Raw genomic sequence first — 19,988 nt, 5'->3', positions numbered from 1 at the left:
CCAAATGAGGTAGATGGATAGACTGTACTGTTACTGAAAAACACTAAAAACCTAAGACCCACCAAAAATGTGATACAACCGGTGCAGTCAGCCAATCGTACTAAAATCGTAATAAAGCCAAGTCTACTGGTTACTCAGATAAGTTACACGTGTTGGAAGGAAACTACTTTTGACACCTATTCACAGCCACCACTTTATAGTTCAATCATGTAAAATTGGAGTGGTCTTCCCTTTTTATGTCCAAGCACTTCCAAATGGAGAAGCTCACTATGATTTTCTCACTGCCTACACTTAACTAATTCCCTTCTCCGTGTGTACTCCCTCCTTCTCTCCCACCGCGCTGCATATGCCGTCCTCTCTGCCTGCTCCACTTGACTATCTGTCTTCGCTCTACAGTCATCCCGCGGCACCCGCTGCCCTTCGCGGCCAAGAACATGTTCTTCGACGAGCGCTGGCTGGAGAAGCAGGAGAGGGGCTTCACCTGGTGGATAAACTACGTCCTCACACCCGATGACTTCCGGGTCACCGCAGAGGTCACCAAAGGTGAGTGTCCCACATAAAATGTCATAAAATGCCCGCCCGAGTGAGGCGACATTCCTACCTTACCTTGAGTGAAATGACTGAGATTTACCTTTTTGCTGCTCTTCCAGCTGTTCTGAATCTGGTGATAAAATTACTTTCAGTTCCAATCTAGCTAGTTGGTCCCATAAAATTCACTGATAATTGCTATTCACTTCTAAATTGTGTTGACAAAACCTTGTGTTTGACACTTGTTATGTCGTGTACAGTGAGTGCCCTGTCCCTGACGAGTGGTGACAGCAAGTTTGCGGTCCCCAAAGCCCCGACTAAAGAGGAGATGTCGCTGCGGACGTACACAGCTCGGCGGCGTCTGAACCGGCTGCGGCGCGCGGCGTGCCAGCTCTTCTCCTCGGACGACATGGTGAAGGCCATCCAGAGACTGGAGATTGAGGTGGAGGCACGCAGACTCCTCATACGCAAGGACCGACACCTCTGGAAGGACATAGGTACGAGAGAGAGTGGGGTACAGGAGAGATTGTGTGTGTGTGTGCACGCGCACTCATACATAGTGACGCAAGGACGTGACAATTAACTTGGTTGGTAAACGCTCTTTTTTAAAAATGTATTTATTATTTATTTATTTTTTGAGACTAGAGCAAGTTGCAGGTATATGGCTGGACTGTTGCACTTCTGAATAACAGCAATATGTTGAAGTGCTTTTGCCGACATCATGAAGCCTGTTATAATTATGCTATTATATTTAATTTGTTTGCTTCCATCTAATTTTGCAGGGGAGCGTCAAAAGGTCTTGAACTGGCTCTTGTCGTACAATCCACTCTGGCTGCGTATAGGACTGGAGGTAGGTGGGATCGATACATGCTACTATTTTAACATTCTGTACTGTTAAGCCTCCTTAGGTGCCTTGAAATGCGCTACAAATAAAATATTGTCTTATTATCCGAAGATTGAAACTGCGTTTTACTAGTTTCCACTGTACAGTTAAAGGGGTATGCCACTATTTTGGGGCTTAATACAGTTAAAATCGTTGGCCAGGGTTTATAAAGGTGGTAAAGTGTCTTAAAGCAAGACAACGGCTTACATGAAAAATAAGACAAGTTTAGAGGGAGCATGTCGCTAAGCTAGTGAAAGTCAATGGATCCGTGTAGCATGCCACAATGCTACATGGATCCATTGACTTTCACTTGCTTAGCTACATACTCCCTCTTTTAACTTGTCTTAAAGCAAGACAACGTTTAACATCAAAAATAAGACACTTTACCACCATCATAAACCCTGGCCAACGATTTTAACTATAATAAGCCCCCTGTATTAAGGAGACACTGACGAAGGCAACAGCCGAAACGTTTGTCTACACTTCTGCTGCTATGTAAATATAAAAGTAAAAAAGAAGAAAAGAAGAACCGGAGTGCGATTCACTTTTTCACCTTCNAAGTTATTCAACTGGAGAGTGGAGACGCACCACACGGAAGAGCGTGGTGTATTAACTACTACTGTATTAAGCCCCGAAATGGTGGCATACCCCTTTAAACTAAACCTATAGATAAGACATTGACCATAAACACACACACACACACAAAATACACTTTTATATGAAAGCATTACAATAACCTTGCCTTGCCCTTCTCTTGCATGTTGTCCATCAGACGATCTACGGGGAGCTGATCTCTCTGGAGAGTAATGACGATGTGATGGGGCTGGCCATGTTCATCCTGGGCCGCCTGCTGTGGAACCCCGACATCGCAGGCGAATACCGGCACGCCAAGGTGCCGCACCTCTACCGAGACGGTAATGTCTGCTGCCAACACGCCTCTTTATATCATGACCTCGTGCCAAAATGTCTAGCCAAGAATAAGGGACTGTCAATGTCATTACATGTGCTTATGATGTACAACACGAAAATTATATATTTTAGGCAGCTCCATTGAAACCCATTCACTTTTCACTTGTCCGGGTGGTACTGCAGATTGTTGGCGATCACGGGCAACTTAAGTCAGTGACCCTTCTCATTAGGCGTATTTGAGTTCGCGCCGTGTCTACATCTACGTGAAGACAGCAATGCATTCTGGACCGGAATTTTGCAAGATGGTTAGACATCTTCTAATATATATTAGAATTCTATATTTCTAATCTTCAAAAAAATGTAGTCATGCTGCGACAAAGACGCGACGTGTGTCATGTTTTCAAACACTCGCGGGAGTGCACACGGACCTTCGAACTCCTGCAGTTGGGTGTTCCTGTTGATTCTCGTTGCAAGGGTCTGCATACCGCCTCTGCAGTGACGCGCCCTTAAATCAGTTGGCCAAAAGTTCACTGATGTCTGGGTAGACATGTTGTCCCACATCCCTAATAAAAATGCAACGCACCCCACTTCAACTCCTCCTCCCCGCTCTTCCCCCCACACCTCACATGTGATGTGCTACGTAGATCAAACTGGTGCAAGCTCATAGTCTCATGCAAATGTGTGGTCGACTTGCAATGCGCGGAGTATAGCACCACCCACGCCATGGTGGCGAGTTCTCGCTGACGTACTTTGCAACATCGGTCGACGTCGCACAAAGTCAAATGCGCCAAATGTTTAGAGATTCTCCTGCTGCGTCTGCTGTGTGATGTCATGAAGAGTGCCTGTGTATTGTACCAATAAGCTCAGTCTACTCTGTGATGTCATCTCCAGGTCACGAGGAGAACCTATCCCGCTTCACTCTGAAGAAGCTCCTCCTGCTCGTCTGCTTCCTGGACCGAGCCAAGCAGTCCCGCCTCATAGAACACGACCCCTGCCTCTTCTGCATGGACGCCGAGTTCAAGGTAAGGGCCGGCTGCCGCTTACGACTCCCCTTTCCTTCCTAAATCAATCCTAGGTATTGTACTGTACCATCCATGAGGAAATATTCTGGCATATTATATGCTGTGCTGTATATCCATACTATTGGACAGTGGTTCTCAACCTTTTTTGAACAAATGCCACATTGACCTCATCATGAGCCTGCCAACGCCCCCCTTAATCACATAAGTCTTCCAATGCCCCATTAGACTAATAGTGTTAAAAAAATAAAATTGACCCCCAATGCCAACTAAGCTCTGCCCACTCTCAGCTGTATCCTTCTCAACGCCCCGGCTGGCCCCCTGGGGGGCTGTAGAGCCCCTGTTGAGAAACACTACTATTGGTAATATTGTGTGTGTTGGGTCGGACCCATCTAATAACAGAGTTACGTCACTCCCATAGACCTCTATGGACCAATCTTTCCACAGCAATGGCGGCTCTCATGGAGCCTCACGGAGCGTTAACATGGAAATCCCCATTGACTTTAGTTCTATTAGAAGTTACTTAGTTCTAGGAGGTGGCCGTAGAACACAGAAAATGTGGTAAAGGTAATGTAATTTGTTTGTTCTTAATCTTTGTTTGGTGTGTGATGGTTCTGTGTTAGTTTCCAACGAACAGAAGTTTACTGTTAAGAAACATTTTAATCTACGCGAATCACATCACCAACCGACTTCCTGGTCCCCGGTTTGCGCAACTCTTATTAAACGGCTCTGTGTTGGGTTACGTTACATCACACTTAGCTGACACGTTTATTCAAAGCAACTCTATCTTTAGTGCTCTAAACACCTGCCAACTGGCAAAATGCTGGTGAAAATTCAGTTTGGCTTGTAAAAAAGACCAACTTACAAGCCACTTTGACTCATTAGTTTGGCTGGTAATGAAAAAAGTTAATTTAGGGCCCTGTTTACTAAGGCTGTAACGATACACTCAACTCACGATTCGGTTTGTATCACGATTCATGACCTACGGATCGGTACACCCTAGGGTTGTGCCGATAGACGATGTCATCGTCCATCGGCGATGGACAGCTGGCATCACGATGGACAGCCAACATCGTGATGCCAAGGAATTTGTATTTTTGAAGCCGCTGCTATTGCCATCATTACGGTGCTTGGCATTGCAATAAACTGAAACATAACCGTAAAATCCTTAGTAGCAGCGGACTGCGCAGGTAGCAGGACTGAACGGACCGAGGTTGTCAACACAAGCCTCAAGCAGAGTGAATTTTATAGCTACGAAAAAAAAGCAATGGAATAAAAAAAAAACTTGTGAACTAAGCCCTACTATTGTTTGCTGCATATGAGTTCAAGTAGCCTAAGTGTCTGATTGCCTACATTTATTTATGTGACCCAAGTTTCTACAACGGAGAGTCATGAGGCATTGGTTCTCCCTCCGGAGTAGTCTAAAGTGAAAGCAACAAATCGTTCAGCAATTGCGACAGTTTACCATTTCATGTTTAACGGAAATTCGACTCAAAATGTTTAATCTCTCCGCGATGGAGATGTCTTGTGAAGTAGCCACACAAGATTGTAGGCGACACTTCTGATTAGCCCACTGCCAAGAGGGAGCGCAAGCGATTCCATGTCTGCCCGCGTCTTTGTGGCTTCACCGCAATTGTTTCCATTGATGAATTAAAAAGTCTCGCCGTGTGCTTAAGAAACATTCGCGTCGGGTAATTTGCTAACTCGGGCTAAAATCCATTGTAAAACCTCGAGAAGGCACGCGTGGGTTCTCATCTCTTCCATTTGACAAACGTTCTGGGCTTCCCTGCATGGCTAAAGTTATGTAGGCCTACCGGTATGCAAAAAACGCCGTGACACAGCTGGTCTTGAAATAGAACTACGCCGTTAAATAACACACTCTAGTAGCAGCCTGCAGTAGGCTGCATCGCGAAATTTACTGAAAATAAGTTTCCACGCGGTGGAGTTTGGAAGAGCGGGCTTGAAGCAGCTGATGGTGACACGAGAGACAGGAAGGGCGATGGGGAGGGGTCGGTCGGGGAGAGTCGCTCTCACAGACAGCAGAGGAGCGACCATCTCTGTTGCAGACAGTAGCGCAGCTGGAGGAGGTTTAAACTTTTTTTTGTAAGAATTTAAAAACTGTTAATATATTTGACTTAGGCCTACTCTTAAAGCAAATATATTAAAATAATAGCTTAGCGAAAGCCAAAAAAACGAAACATATGATAATTTAAAAAAAAAATGTAATAAAAAAATAATATCCCCCCCCAAACGACGATCGCATCGTCTGACTGTAAACATCGTCAGCTGCCAATTAGGGGGACATCGCCCAAGCCTAGTACACCCCACGATTTCACATTTGCCAATATTGTACATTTTATGAATAAAAACTATGATAGTTTACACACAGAATAGGATACAAGAGGATACTAATAATTTTAAAAAGTGTCTATGTAATAATGATGATGCTTGGAAGCACTAACACTTCATATCATGTGGTTTGTTTCTGGGCTGATGGGTATCAAAACGTTAAAAGGGCGTATCACGATACTGCCTCCTTGTATCACGATTTATCGGTTCGATACAATATCGTTACAGCCCTGCTGTTTACAGAGTATTTGTTACAGTCTCTAAAGCAGTATGGGGTTAGGTGCCTTGCAAAAGGGCACTTCAGCCATGGAGGGTGGAATTCAAACCTGTAACCCTCTGATCTAAACCCATCTCATTCATCATTAGGCCACAACTGCCCCGTGTTGTACTGCATTTGCGTTACTAAGGTAATAATATTATGTCTGTGTGTGTGTGTCCTGCAGACGAGTAAGGACCTGCTGCTGGCGTTCTCGCGTGACTTCCTGAGCGGTGAGGGGATTCTGCCTCGACACCTGGGCCTTCTCGGCTTACCTGTGAGCCATGTGCAGACGCCCCTGGACGAGTTTGACTTCGCCGTCAGGAACCTGGCGACCGACCTGCGCTGCGGCATTCGCCTGGTGTAAGTCAGAGGACGCACCTCTCTGGCCTTATACTGAATATCACCCAGCTCCAAACAGCAGCTCTCATGCATCCAACAGGGCTGCTTGCAAACTCTGCATAGCACAGTACACTTTAAGAAATATTAAGCTCCATAGTTTATTAAAATCGCATTTCATAATTGTGTGTTTTGCTGCACATCAGCATTTTGTTTATTTGCCGATGCTGTGTCTGTTGCTCTGAATTATTAATACATTTGACCAGCTGTGCACCCTAGTCCTTATTAGATGCTAATGCTAATTGATGTCCTCATTCCCTGTGCTGTGGTTCCTCCAGGCGCGTGGTGGAGCTGTTCACCCAGGACTGGAGCCTGTCCAAGGGGCTGCGTCTGCCGGCCATCAGCCGCCTCCAGAAGATCCACAACGTGGAGATGGCCCTCGCCGTGCTGCGCAAGAGGGGGGTGGACCTCAAGGATGACCATGGTGCGGGCTTTTGCTTTCTGTCTCATTTGTCCTCCTCCAAGTATCATTTGTGTTTCAACTTTTCTACCTTTGGCAATGTGATGTTTGCAGAGTTTTGTGAGTTTCATCTTCTTTGGAGCTTAAAAACACAGTGCAAAGTAAAATCTAGTTAGAAAAGTTTTAAACTGCACAGTTTTTAGTAGAATTATTTGAGCATTGGATTTAAATAAGCGGGCAGCAGAGATTGCTCCAACATTTATTCCTTGTGGTTTTGTGTGTGAGTAGGTGCAGCCATCGACTCCAGGGACATTGCAGATGGCCACAGGGAGAAGACTCTCGCCCTCCTCTGGAAGATCATCTTTGCATTCCAGGTCAGCTGAAAGACTTCTGTTTTTGTTCTCTAAAGTTCTTTTGCTTTGTGCAAATGCAGTGTTGGAATGTTTGATTTGTGTATTGTGAGATTAATGCTCAATTGTTTTAATGTATGTTCTGAAACTGAAAACAAATTTCGTAAGTGTATCACAGCTATGGATATTTCAGTCACTGAAACTGGCAGCATTGGGGGCGCTGTGGCGCAGCGCGCTAAGCCCCCCACATTTGGCCTTGCATGCCCAAGGGTTGCACCCAGGGTTCGAATACGGCCTGGGTCATTTGCCATCCCTACCCCATCTCTCTCTCCACATTCGCTTCCTGTCACTCTTCACTGTCTGGAATAAAGGCGAAAAAGCCCATAAAAAATACAAAAAAAGAAACTGGCAGCACTAAAGCAACATCTGATTTCCTTAGTTACGTAAATGTTCATCTTGTCCTGGTCACCGAACCTCACATTGGTCTTCACCTAATGTAATGACACTTTCATGCAAAGTTAATGTTCTATAAGTGTAATAGAACTTGGATCAATACTGTTTAGTGATGTGTAATATTGTCCTGGCCAATTGGTCTGGTCTCGTAAGTGGCTTGTGACGTCTGATCTTACCTGTTCAGGTGGAAATTATAGACTATGTATAGTGGCATATAATCGTAATATCTCAGTTGGAGATGTGCCATAGTGATGTGTGATATTGTCCGGACCGAGTGATGGTGGTCTCCTTAGGGACGTCTTAATCTTACCTGTTCAGGTAGAGATGGCCTCTTTCGTGACTGGTTAGTGATGTGTAGTCTTGCCTGTTGGGGTGGATAATTTTATTAATCTGAATATTGTCCTTTTCAGGTGGAGATGATGTAATCTGTAATTTTAATTAATTAATTTTGACTTAGTGGGGGGTGCTGTGGCGCAGCGTGCTAAGCCCCCCACATTTGAGCTTGCATGCCCACCCACGGAGACCCCGGTTCGAGTCCGGCCTGGGTCATTTCCCGATTCTCCACTGTCTCTCTGTCCCATTCGCTTCCTGTCACCATCTTCGACTGTCCTGTCAGTTAAAGGCATAAAAGTCCCTAAAAAAGTATTTAAACATTTGTTTTTTTAATTGACTTGGTAATATGAATATGAATCTGTTGTGTGCAGGTGGAGGTGTTGCTGGATGAGGATCAGCTGAAGGAGGAGATCAGCTTCCTCAGGAGAACGTGGCGGACCAAGCGGAAGCTCCAGTCTCTGCGTGCGGATAACAGCACCTCCCAGAGGGCCATGAGGTCACAGCCCGACATCAAGCACAGCAGCGCCAAGCTCGCCCTGCTCATGGACTGGGTCAACGCCGTCTGCGAGTTCTATGACCTTAAGGTGTGTGTGTCCCAGTCGTGCCAAGCTCCATGCAATTCACTGCGAATTGTAGTAAACAGTTTCTATGTGACTAATACAAATTGAAATGTGGAAAATCATTATTGCTTACACTTACTTAATTGCCCTATGTTCATTCTTTCTCCTCCCCTTTCCTCTGTCAATGTGGTCCAGGCCGAGAACTTCACGGTGTCCTTCTCGGACGGCCGTGTCCTGTGTCTGCTGGTGCACCACTACCACCCCAGCCAGCTGCCCTTGGCCAAGGTCAAACTGGACACCACGCAGACCGTGGAGTGCGGCGCCCGCGGCCGAGTCGAGCTCAACACCTCCAGCAGCGACTCGGACACCTCCCTCGATGGCAGTTCTGCCGCTCTCAACGGTATGCAGAACACCGCCCTGTTGACTATTAACATGTTTGTTCAATTGCACGTGAACACGTTCTCATAATTTTCTGTACATTTCTTGACATTTTAAGCTTTGAGTTAAGTCTGTGGTCAGACAATGTCTTCAGCAGTTAATCCATCAACACAAGTACTGTATGTCCAGAGACTAGGACGATAAAGCACTTGTGATGAATATAAATAAGTTCTAATAATAAAACCAAAGGTGTCGTGTAGAGAAGCGTGTGTGTGTTCTTGAATTGGAAGAAACATCCAATCAACCCAGGTGTTACCTTTGTCCGGTCCGCAGGCCCCCTGTCCCCCTCGGTGGACTTCAAAGAGCTGCTGGACAACGAGAGAAGTAACTTCCTGCTGTTGAACTCCGCTGTGTCGTACCTGGGGGGAGTACCCGCCATGATCAACCCCACCGACATGTCCAACACCATCCCCAACGAGAAGGTAAGGCGACACTAATGCCCCGTGTACATCGAAGGCGAACTAAGCGACCTGCGCGGCGGAAGTCATTGTTTCTCTATGGAGGGAAGGCGAATAAAGCTACTAGAGCGAATTCGGCAGGAGCGAAGCTTCTTGAGCAACCTGGGCGAATTTTGACGATTAAACTCAAGCTAATCTTAAGCGAATTCGCTATGACGCGGTTCGGCGAAAACCAATTGGAACGTTCATATCGAGGAATGTCCCAGGCTGTCAAAACAGAGCCGTTATGTGATAAGCTGAATCAAACATGTCAGTGCAGCGTCCAGAGCGAATAAAACTAATTCATGGCGAAACTTCTTCAACCACCCCAGCTACCTGGGTCGCGTTGGTAGCGCTTGATGTACACGGGGCATAATGGTTATACTGAAAACATCCTACACCTCACATTACATTACATTTGGCAGGTGCTTTTATCCAACGCCACATACAATCAAGGACATTGTATGTGCAAGTGTTGTATACAGTGACAAAGTGCACAGGAAGTATACAGAACAATACCGTGCATTTTTATTTTTTGCAAGTACATTAGCACAGTAGAAAAACACCAGCTCTGGCTAATTCCATCCCTATTGAGATCATAAACATTATAAGCTCTGGCTGATACCATCCCATTGGGTAAGTAATAAAACACTAGAAGGCTGTGGTTACACAGTTCTTAGTGATGAGATAAGGCAACACTAGACCACCTCAGGCATGTCCAACAACATCTCTGAGAATGTAATGTATGTAACCAACCTTTAAAAAAAAAAAAAAAAAACTACACTACCGTTTATAAAGGAGAAAACTTTTATTTTTATTTTTTGGGCCCTTGATTTCACGTTATAATATCATGTTCTACTCAGCCATGTTAGTTGTGTGTCATTCGGAGTGTCGTGACGGCAAAAGCAAAAACAACATAGTTTGTACCAGTAAAAAATTGCCCATAGGAAGTCGCTTCATGGCAATGTCTTCAACTGAGTTCCGAATGACACACAACTAACATGGGTGAGTAGAGCATGATATTATGTGAGATCAAGGGCCCAATGTAAAAACATGAATCAAACTATCATAACTTAAGTTTGTGTGTCATTTGAACTTGTTCGTTTCCACAGGTCGTCACATGCTTCCTGTCATTCTTATGCACTCGTCTGCTGGACCTGAGGAACGAGACGCGAGCAGCCAGGGTCATCCAGGGTGCCTGGAGGAAGTACAAGCTGAAGAAGAACCTCGAACTCTACCAGGTAACACTCCCAACTGGCTAGTGAGTAAATATCCATCACACTGTCCATTTCACTCAGTTTTATTGCTCACAACGTTTTAGTCGTTCAAGACCTTCAGATGAGTTTGAAAACTCACCTGGAAAAGGTCTGAATGACTGAAATGTTGTGAGCAGTATAACTACTGTAATGGACGTTGTGTGCTGCATATTTACTTACTGATCATTTCAGGCAAGAACTGCAGCTGCTAGTAAGATCCAGGCCGTCGTGAGAAGCTTCCTGTCCAGGAGGCGAGCGCTGAGGTGTGCAGCGGCGGCCGTCACTATCCAGACCGCATGGAGAGGCTACGCAGCGCGGCGCACGCTAAAACGCATGCAGATGGCACGTGCTCTAGCACACTACAGCCAAGCAGCCATCATCCTTCAGGTGAGCGAGCTTTGCTGAGTGGCTAATATCGCTTGATTACAGTTGTAGTAATACTGTTGCTGTTGGCAATTACGTCATTGGTCACATTTTATTTTACAGTATCTTTTTTTTTCAACTGTAACATTTGTCAAGATGTAATGTCATTTGCTGTCCCTGTTGTATTATTTGAGTACAGTGTAATGAAGTGGGATAATTTTATTACTTCCGCCAAGGAGGTTGTGTTTTCGATCGCGTTGGTTTGTCTGTGTCTGTTTGTCTGTCAGCATGATAACTCATAAACTTGTGATCTGATTAGACTTTGTGGAGTTGTTGGAAATGACCAAAGAAAAAAGTGATTAAATTATGGTGGTGATCCGGATCACAAACCAGAACCGAGTTTTCAAAAAAAGATTTGGTAACACTTTCTATGAAGCCCATATCTATAGCCCATTATGAGCACATTTATAACAACTTATATTGCACAACATAATCATAGCTTATGTAGCTTATAATGCATTATAAATCTAAGGGTGTTGTGAGTGCTCGTGAATGGTTATAAACTATAGGCAGTGAAGGGGCTTATAATTCATTATAACTCTATACTATATAATTCACTATGATTAATTATAAATTATAAATTGTTATAAATTGTTATAAATGTGCTCATAATGCACTATAGATATGGGCTTCATAGAAAGTGTTACCAAAGATTTTTCACCATTGCTAGCCTATAAATCTAGATGCCCTAGTCTAGTGATCGCAATTTGAATTGTGGGACAGGGCGAATGTTGACTTTCCAGTTTCTAACTCCACAACAAGAAGGCAGAAAGACTTGAGATAAAAGTCGGGTGTAACATAGTCAAATGTTCTAACAAACAACTTTCTTGGCGGAGGTCTGCACTCTCTGAGTGCATTTCTTGTTGATACTGTACTTAAAACTAATGGTTTGATTTGTCATTTTCAACATGTTTATGTTGAACCTTGATGACAAGATGGTGCTAAGCAGGCCTTTCTCTTGTGTCTCTAGAAATCCTACAGAGCATGGCGCAGCCGCGAGTTTCTGAAGAAGAGTCGTGCTGCCGTGGTGATCCAGGCCTGGTACCGCATGCACGCCGCCAGCCAGCAGTACCGGCGTCTCAGAGCGGCAGCTGTGCGCGTCCAGGCGTGGTTCAGGGGCTGCGTCCAGAGACGACGCTTCCTGGCCCTGCAGCTGCGGCAGGCGTCCGCCGTGACCATCCAGAGTGCCGTCAGGGGGCACCTCGTCCGCAGGCGCCTCGCCCTCCTGAGTGCGGCGGCCATCTTCATCCAGCGCAGCTTCCGGGCGCGTCGCCAGCGGGACCAGGAGAGGGCGCGCTACCTGACCTTGAAACACGCGGCCGTGACCTTGCAGGCGGCGTACAGAGGCCTGCGGGCACGCCGAGAGCAGGAAACCAGACGGCAGGCGGCCGTTAGGATCCAGGCGACGTTCCGGATGGCGATGGCTCGTAAGGCCTACAGGGAGCTGCAGAGGACCGCCGAGCTTCACAGGTGTGCTACGCTCATCCAGGCGCACTACCGCCGCTACCGTGCCCAGTGTCAGTTTAAGGCCAAAAGGTCGGCGGCTCTTGTCATTCAGCAGCATTACAGAGCCCATCGTTCCGCCATGCAGACTCGGAGCGAGTACGTCAGGCTTCGACAGGCCGCGGTGGTGTTGCAGGCTGCGTATCGCGGCACACAGGTCCGACGGGCGCTGAGGACCAAGAACCACGCAGCCGTGGTAATCCAGTCCCACGTACGCTTCTTCCTCTGCCGCCGGCGCTATCTGGCCTTAAGAGCAGCTGCTGTCGTGGTTCAGCGGCGGTATCGTGCGAGTGTGCTCGGCCGAGCGGAACGGGAGCGCTACCAGCAGGTCCAGAGAGCAGCTGTGGTTCTGCAGGCCGCTACCCGTGGGCTCCTGCTGCGACGCCGCTTACAGAGGGAGCACCAGGCAGCCACCGTCATCCAGGCCTTCTTCAGAGGTCAGAAGGCTCGACTGTCCTACCTGGCGCTGAGGTGTGCCGCCACCATCATCCAGCAGCGGTACCGAACGGTAGCTGCGGGCCGGCTAGCGAGAGAGGACTACTTGAGGAAGAGAGCGGCAGCCGTGTGTCTCCAGTCTGCCTTCAGGGGAGCGCGGGCTCGGAGGCGCGTCCGCGAGATGCACGAAGCCGCCACCGTCATCCAGGCGTTCTTCAGAGCTCAGAAGGCTCGACTGTCCTACCTGGCACTGAGGTGTGCTGCCACCATCATCCAGCAGCGGTACCGTGCGGTGGTTGCGGGCCGCCGAGTGAGAGAGGACTACTTGAGGAAGAGAGCGGCAGCCGTGCGTCTGCAGTCTTCCTTCAGGGGAGCGCGGGCTCGGAGACGCGTCCGGGAGATGCACAAGGCCGCCACCGTCATCCAGGCGTTCTTCAGAGCTCAGAAGGCTCAACTGTCTTACCTGGCACTGCGGTGTGCCGCCACCATCATCCAGCAGCGATACCGAGCGGTCGTTGCGGGCCGCCGAGCGAGAGAGGACTACTTGAGGAAGAGAGCGGCAGCCGTGTGTCTCCAGTCTGCCTTCAGGGGAGTGCGGGCTCGGAAGCGTGTCCGCGAGATGCACAAGGCCGCAACGGTCATCCAGGCTCGCTTCAGGGGGCACGTCCAGCTCGTCAGCTACCAGCGCTCCCGTCGGGCGGCTCAGGTCATCCAGCAGAGGCTACGAGCGCACCTGGCCAGGAACGCTGCCGTGCGTGAGTACTCCGCCTTGAAGTCGGCAGCCGTGTGCCTTCAGGCCAGTTACCGCGGGATGATGGCGAGGAGGCGTCTGGCAGAAAAGCAGAGCGCTGCTGTGGTGATCCAGAGGATATACAGGACGCACAAGCAGCGCAGAGACTACCTGGCGCTCAGAGGAGCCGTCGTGAAGATCCAGAGACACCTACGAGCCACTCTGATGGCACGGCAGGAGCAGAGACGCTTGTGCTCCGTGCGCAATGCAGCCGTCACCCTCCAGTCCGCATTCAGAGGCATGAAAGACAGACGAGAGCTGAAGAGGCAACACACGGCTGCTGTGCTCATCCAGGCTCACTTCAGGATGCACAGGACAAGAGTGCGATATCAGGCCATGAGGCTGGCTTCAGTCATCATACAGACGCACTACAGGCACCGTCTCCAGGGAAAGCGCGTCAGGGAGGACTATCTGAAGCTCCGCCGAAGCGCAACCCTGGTTCAGGCGGTCTTCCGAGGCAATCGGGCCAGGCGTGATGTCGGTCGGATGCACTCGGCGGCCCGTCTGATCCAGGCCCAGTTCAGGATGCACCGTCTCCGAGCGCGCTATCTGGCGCTCCAATGGGCCACCAAGGCCATCCAGGAGAGGTACCGTGCCAACAGGCTGCGAAACTATCAGGTGCAGCAGTACGCGACCATGAAAAGAGCTGCGCTGACCATCCAGTCTGCCTTCCGTGGCCATCAAGCGAGGCAGGAGTTGAAGACCAGGCACAACATGGCTACCGTTATCCAGAGACAGTTTTTGACCTTTTTGGAAAGGAGGCGTTTCTTGGCGGTCAGGGCGGCTGCGGTCCTCTGTCAAAGGCGGTATCGCGCCAAGCGGACGGTACTGGAGTGTCGGCAGGAGTACCTGGACAAAAGGAAAGCCTGCGTCACCATTCAGGCGTGTTACAGAGGGTTCAGGGTTCGAAAGCAGGTGCGGCAACAACACAAGGCAGCCACGATCATCCAGGCCTGCGTCAGGAAACACCTCTGCAGGTCCCACTACGTTCGCTTGTTGAGCGCTGTGCAGGTTGTTCAAGACCGCTTCAGAGCCAATGTGCAGATGAGGGAAGCTCTAGAAGACTACCAAAGGAAGAGGCAGGCTGTGGCCGTGCTCCAGGCAGCGTTTCGCGGCATGAAAGTCCGGCAGAGCCTGCTCCTGCAGCACCAGGCTGCGGTGGTTCTGCAGAGCAGCTGGCGAGCTTGCCAGGAGCGCAGACGCTACCTCGCCCTCCGAGCAACCGCCGTCGCCATCCAACGCCGGTATCAGGCCGTGAAGGCGGCTCGGGAGGACAGGCAGCGTTACCTCTGTCTGCGTCGTGCTGCGATCACTCTGCAGGCTGCCCTCCGCGGACGGAACACCAGGAAGCACCTCCTCCGCCAGCACCAGGCGGCCACCACCATTCAGGCCGCATTCAGGGGCTGGAGCCAGCACGTCAAGTACCAGGCCATGAGGTTCTCCGCCATAGTCATCCAGACCCAGTACCGCGCTTACATGGTGGGTCGAGGTGTCCGTCAGGAGTACGCCACACTCAGGAGGTCTGCCGTTGCGATCCAGGCCGCGTTCCGTGGCCATCTCGCCAGGCGGAAGGCTGCGGAAATGCAGCGGGCGGCGACGGTTATCCAAGCGAGCTTCAGGAGACGCCGGCAGCAGGCGACGTTCAGGAGACAGCGCTGGGCCGCCTCCGTGCTCCAGCAACGCTTCCGGGCTAGCCAGCTGAGGAACGAGCACGTGCAGAATTACCAGCAGCTGAGGAGCGCCGCTGTCAGCCTCCAGGCAGCCTTCAGGTATGCACTTAGATGGTTTGCAATACATTCATTCAGTGGTTCCCAAACTAGGGGGGTCGGGACCCCTAAACTATTCATGGAAAATTTAGCAATACGAATGGACAAAAGAATGTTTTCGCGACCCCCCCAACCCCTAACAGACTTCCAAAAGAGGGTCTCCCAAAGGGGGTTTGGGAACCAACCGCAGCATAATTCAGGGTTCCCACTGGTGCTTGAATTCCTTGAAAATGCTTGAATTTCAATTAAGTGTTTTCAAGGTTGTAAAAATGCTTGAATTTTGGTGAAGTGCTTGAAAATGCTTGAAATTTGTGTCAAGTCAAACTCAGTAAACATAACATACTAAACATAAAATAATAGAAAAAAAAATTTCAGGTACATCAAAAGTCTGAGGATGTGATATGTCACTTCTTAAGATTGATTGCAATGCAGGAAATTGCATTTTAAAAGCACACAATTTTCTGGGGGAGGATGCTCATACCCCCTTCCTGCGACCTATTAAAGGTGCTGGAAAACTGAACATTTGGTGCTTGAAAAGTGCTTGAATTTGTTCATGAGAAAGGTGTGGGAACCCTGATAATTGTTGTGACTGTCCATCAATGTTGTCTTGTCTTGAAATCAGATTTGTCCAATGCATAGAAGAGACAAACCACTGAAGTGCATCATGTCTGTCTAGTACATGTTTAGTACATATGAAGAAATTGACAGTGTTTTTGTTTTTGCCTTTGCCTGCAGAGCCAAGAAGGCGAGGCAGCAGGCTTCGCGTCTGAGGGCAGCGAGGGTCGTCCAGTCCTTCCTGAAGATGGCGGTGCAGCGACGCCACTACCTGAGGACGAGGGCCGCCTCCGTCACCCTGCAGGCAGCCTGGAGAGCACGCCTGGCCCGCCAACGCTACACGCAGACGCGCGTGGCCGCCACGCTCATCCAGGCGTGGTACCGCTCATGCCGGCGGGCACGCGAGGAGAGGGAACAGCTTGCCAGGGCTGGATGGGCTGCGGTGACGCTGCAGGCGGCGTTCCGGGGAATGCTGGCGAGGAGGACGGCACAGCGGGAACGTGCGGCCGTCAGGATCCAGGCGACGCTGAGAGGGGCGCTCCAGCGGAGGAGGTTCCAGAGGCTCAGGAGGAGCGCCATTGCACTGCAGGTGAGGGGGAGAGATGGAGAGAGGGAAAGGGCAGGTGAGGGGGAGAGATGGAGAGGGCAGGTGAGAGGGAGAGAGGGAGAGGGCAGGTGAGGGGGAGATTCTTACATTAAATGTGTGCGCGAGACTCCTTCTCCGTCTCCAAGCAGTGTGAAGAGGGTGGTTAGTACTTAGTAAGGTGTGAGTTAGAGTATCTGAAATCTGTAGCCTTATTCTTATTACTATTACTGTGTGTGTGTGTGTGTGTGTGTGTGTGTGTGTGTGTGTGTGTGTGTGTGTGTGTGCGCGCGCGTTTGTCCAGGCGGTGTACCGAGGGTGTCGATTAAGGCGTGAGGTGGAGCGTCAGAGGGCTGCAGCTGTGGTCATCCAGCAGCACTATAGAGCTCATCGACTCGGCCAGATAGACCGGCAACACTTCCTCAAGACCAGGGCAGCAGCTCTCCTCATCCAGGTACTCTTGGGGATAAACAAGTTATATAGTAGATGCATAGATGTCTTATTTTATTATTTTGTGGTATTTATTTCACAGATGTGAAGCAAGTCAGGGATCTGTGGGAAATTGTGTATTATTGTCATTGGTCTGTTCGTTATTACTGTTCAATGTGTGATCATTTCTGATGTTTGTTATTGTTGAGTGTGTGTGGTTATTTCCTGGTGTCCATATTGTGTGCATTCCAATATGCGACATTGAGTCCTCCACTTGGGCTTGTGGCCTCACGTTTTGCTGATGCCCAGCCTCCGTGGAGAAAACAAAGTTTCCCCGCTGTCAGCCTAGCCAAAACAATTTTTGGGGGACTACTCTTCATTTCCCATCCTGTCTGAAATTGAGAAAATGACTTTAGAATTGAGCTTTTGCGAGATATTGAAATATAATGCTGTTGTCAGTGATGTCATCACGACATATTAACTCCTGGTACGAGGCCACAAGCACAAGTGGAAGACGCAAGGTCGCATATTGGAACGCACAGTGTGCATCATAATTGAGCGTGTGTTTTATTTGACTATTTCCTGTTCTCCAGGGAGCGTTGCGTCAGCTGCTGTGGCGGCGTGCTGTGCGTCGGGAGGAGGCTGCGGTGAGGATCCAGGCCTTCTTCAGGGGCCGCCAGGCCAGGCAGCACTGTGTCGCCCGCAGGGCAGCCGTGCGCACCGTACACCGATGCCTCCAGACCAGGCTCCAGCGCACAAGGTAACCAGTACACAGCCTGCCCGTTAACCAGTACACAGCCTGCCTGTTGAAGTCGCAAATGGGACCGGTTACTAATTATACGCGTCATGCTGGGATCTGTTGCCAGTTATATTATGGCCATTATTGTTGCTATTCTCATGTATTTAAAATGTGATGTTTTGACCGTGGCGTCTGTGTCCAGGTTCCTGGCTCTGCAGCAGAATGCTCGGCTGGTGCAGCGAAGATGGCGTGAGACGCTGGCATCGCGCCGTCAACGGCAACACTTCCTGCTCGTGAAGGTCTCCGCGGTCACCATCCAAGCCTGCTGGAGGGGGCATGCCACCAGGATAAACATCAGCAAGGTAAGGATGTTCCCTACCCCCCAGGCTGCCACTCATACACGACAACATATGAAGAGTTCAGATGCAAAACCCCCTAACTCCATTTCTGAAGACCTGCACTTCTATATTTTTAGAGAACCCTGTTGTTGGTTTGGTTTACATTCATGTACTTGATAATACATATAAATAGTTCTATTGCATAAATAAAATAAAAAATATATGCAATTTTGATAGCTTTGTATTAAATGAAAATGAATTAAGATTATTTTCTGAAAAGGCACTTAGGGGGTTTTGCATCTGAACTCTTAATATACTGTATGTCTATTTCATCAAGACTTCCAACTGCCCTGGTCAGCTCCCATAGAGCTTTGTGACAAGTCATAGTGAGACCTCTAAATTCAAACTAATTCAGACCTCTAAAATCACACATGAGGTTAGGCCTGGGTATTGATTGACAATTTTCGGTTCCGGTTCCATTTCCGGTTCCTTCGTTTCGGTTCCGGTACCAGAACGGTTCCATTTTCGGTTCCTAGAAACCCTGAATTAAACCTGCAGTTACCCAAAGTGGCCAGTAGATGGCGTAACGGGTCTGTAAATCATGAGTTTTCCTGCCTGCCACAAGACGGCGCTCATCGTGACTTAGGCCTAAGCAATGGCGGGTTAAAGGCATTTAATTCTAGGCCTACAGCATTCATGATTAATTGCATGCTGCAAGTTGTCCTCTCGGCATGGCTTGGCAAGTATAATAAACGGTTTTGATACTGATAAATGTACTCATGTCTGATTAAAATTGTTCTGCTGTACGGTGCAACTTCACTTCTGGTACCAATCCTATGTCAACCGTGCCTGACATGATTTTTTAATGTTGCCTACGCTACCAAGTCTGTCGACAGCTGGGGCTTTTCTACTAGGTTCTGCAGAACTGTTCTAACACAACTAGGCTTCATAAATATTCCTGAAACTTGACGGGGGCGCGATGGTGCTGTCTCGCACGCATTTCCATACAGGGACTAGAACTGGGCCATATGATCAGCTGCTGCATAGCCGCGACAACAATGTGCTTTCACGCCATGGTGAATCTAAGCTTAAGAGTCCTAATCTAAACTATATATAGGCCTAAATATATATATAACCAGCGATCTCCTTCTCCTACAGACATGTGTTAGGGCTTGTTCGAAAGCTGCGAATCTTAGCTTTGTACAGTTTTTTACGGCACATTTTTATGTTCTTTCATTCAAAAGTTATTGAACTGTAAGCGGCCGCTGTTGCAAGTGAAAAAATAGCGCTTTCCAACCATTTTTTTATCTCGTCATTTTTTTCCTAACAGCCAGCGATCTCGGTTTTTTACGGAACGTTTTTATGTTCTTTCAATCCACTGTTATTTAACCTTAAGCGGCCGCTACTTCAAGTAAACAATGGCGTTATTCTCCAGTCGGATAGAGAGGAAATCTTTTTTGTCGCTGTGTTCTTTGTTCCCTCGAATTAAACCGACGGTCTAGTAGTCTAATAGTTGAGGTCTAATAGTTGAGGTTGACGGTGTGTTGCCGTTGTAAAGATGCTGCAACTCTCTGCACAAGTTAATCGAATGCAAGAGCAGGTGTTTGAACAGGTTGGATGTATTGCCATTCTTGCATGACAGCCTATTAGTTTATCGCAGATATTGCAGCGCGCTCCTTCCTTATCTAGGCTACTTTCCTGAAATATAGCCACGCTTTCGACGGCATGTTTTTGTTTCTCAATAGTAGCCTACAACCAGCTGGTTGAAAATCAGCTGTCTTATCAATAGTTTAAATGAGGTGCGAAACGGGAAGAAGAGGAGCGTGGTCAGTTTGTGACACTTGTGATTGGCTGAAA

At 48.4% G+C, this 19,988-nt stretch overlaps 1 protein-coding gene across 1 annotated transcript in view; it reads left to right on the top strand.

Annotated features, from left to right (window-relative positions):
• aspm (assembly factor for spindle microtubules) overlaps positions 1-19,988 on the top strand; it is a 30,399-nt gene that overhangs the window by 5,125 nt on the left and 5,286 nt on the right. The window contains exons 6-23 of the mRNA XM_063200822.1: positions 397-543; positions 789-1,025; positions 1,311-1,378; positions 2,184-2,325; positions 3,212-3,342; positions 6,132-6,307; positions 6,622-6,767; positions 7,032-7,117; positions 8,251-8,463; positions 8,635-8,839; positions 9,151-9,299; positions 10,427-10,555; positions 10,763-10,957; positions 11,964-15,490; positions 16,223-16,631; positions 16,930-17,079; positions 17,648-17,814; positions 17,996-18,155. Of these exons, the coding sequence (XP_063056892.1) occupies positions 397-543; positions 789-1,025; positions 1,311-1,378; positions 2,184-2,325; positions 3,212-3,342; positions 6,132-6,307; positions 6,622-6,767; positions 7,032-7,117; positions 8,251-8,463; positions 8,635-8,839; positions 9,151-9,299; positions 10,427-10,555; positions 10,763-10,957; positions 11,964-15,490; positions 16,223-16,631; positions 16,930-17,079; positions 17,648-17,814; positions 17,996-18,155 (6,437 nt within the window). The remainder of the gene's footprint in view (positions 1-396; positions 544-788; positions 1,026-1,310; positions 1,379-2,183; positions 2,326-3,211; positions 3,343-6,131; positions 6,308-6,621; positions 6,768-7,031; positions 7,118-8,250; positions 8,464-8,634; positions 8,840-9,150; positions 9,300-10,426; positions 10,556-10,762; positions 10,958-11,963; positions 15,491-16,222; positions 16,632-16,929; positions 17,080-17,647; positions 17,815-17,995; positions 18,156-19,988) is intronic.

Source organism: Engraulis encrasicolus, chromosome 6 (assembly GCF_034702125.1).
Source record: "Engraulis encrasicolus isolate BLACKSEA-1 chromosome 6, IST_EnEncr_1.0, whole genome shotgun sequence".
NCBI lineage: Eukaryota > Metazoa > Chordata > Actinopteri > Clupeiformes > Engraulidae > Engraulis > Engraulis encrasicolus.
The sequence above is the reverse complement of the archived record's forward strand: the minus strand, read 5'-3'. Positions and strand labels throughout refer to the sequence as shown.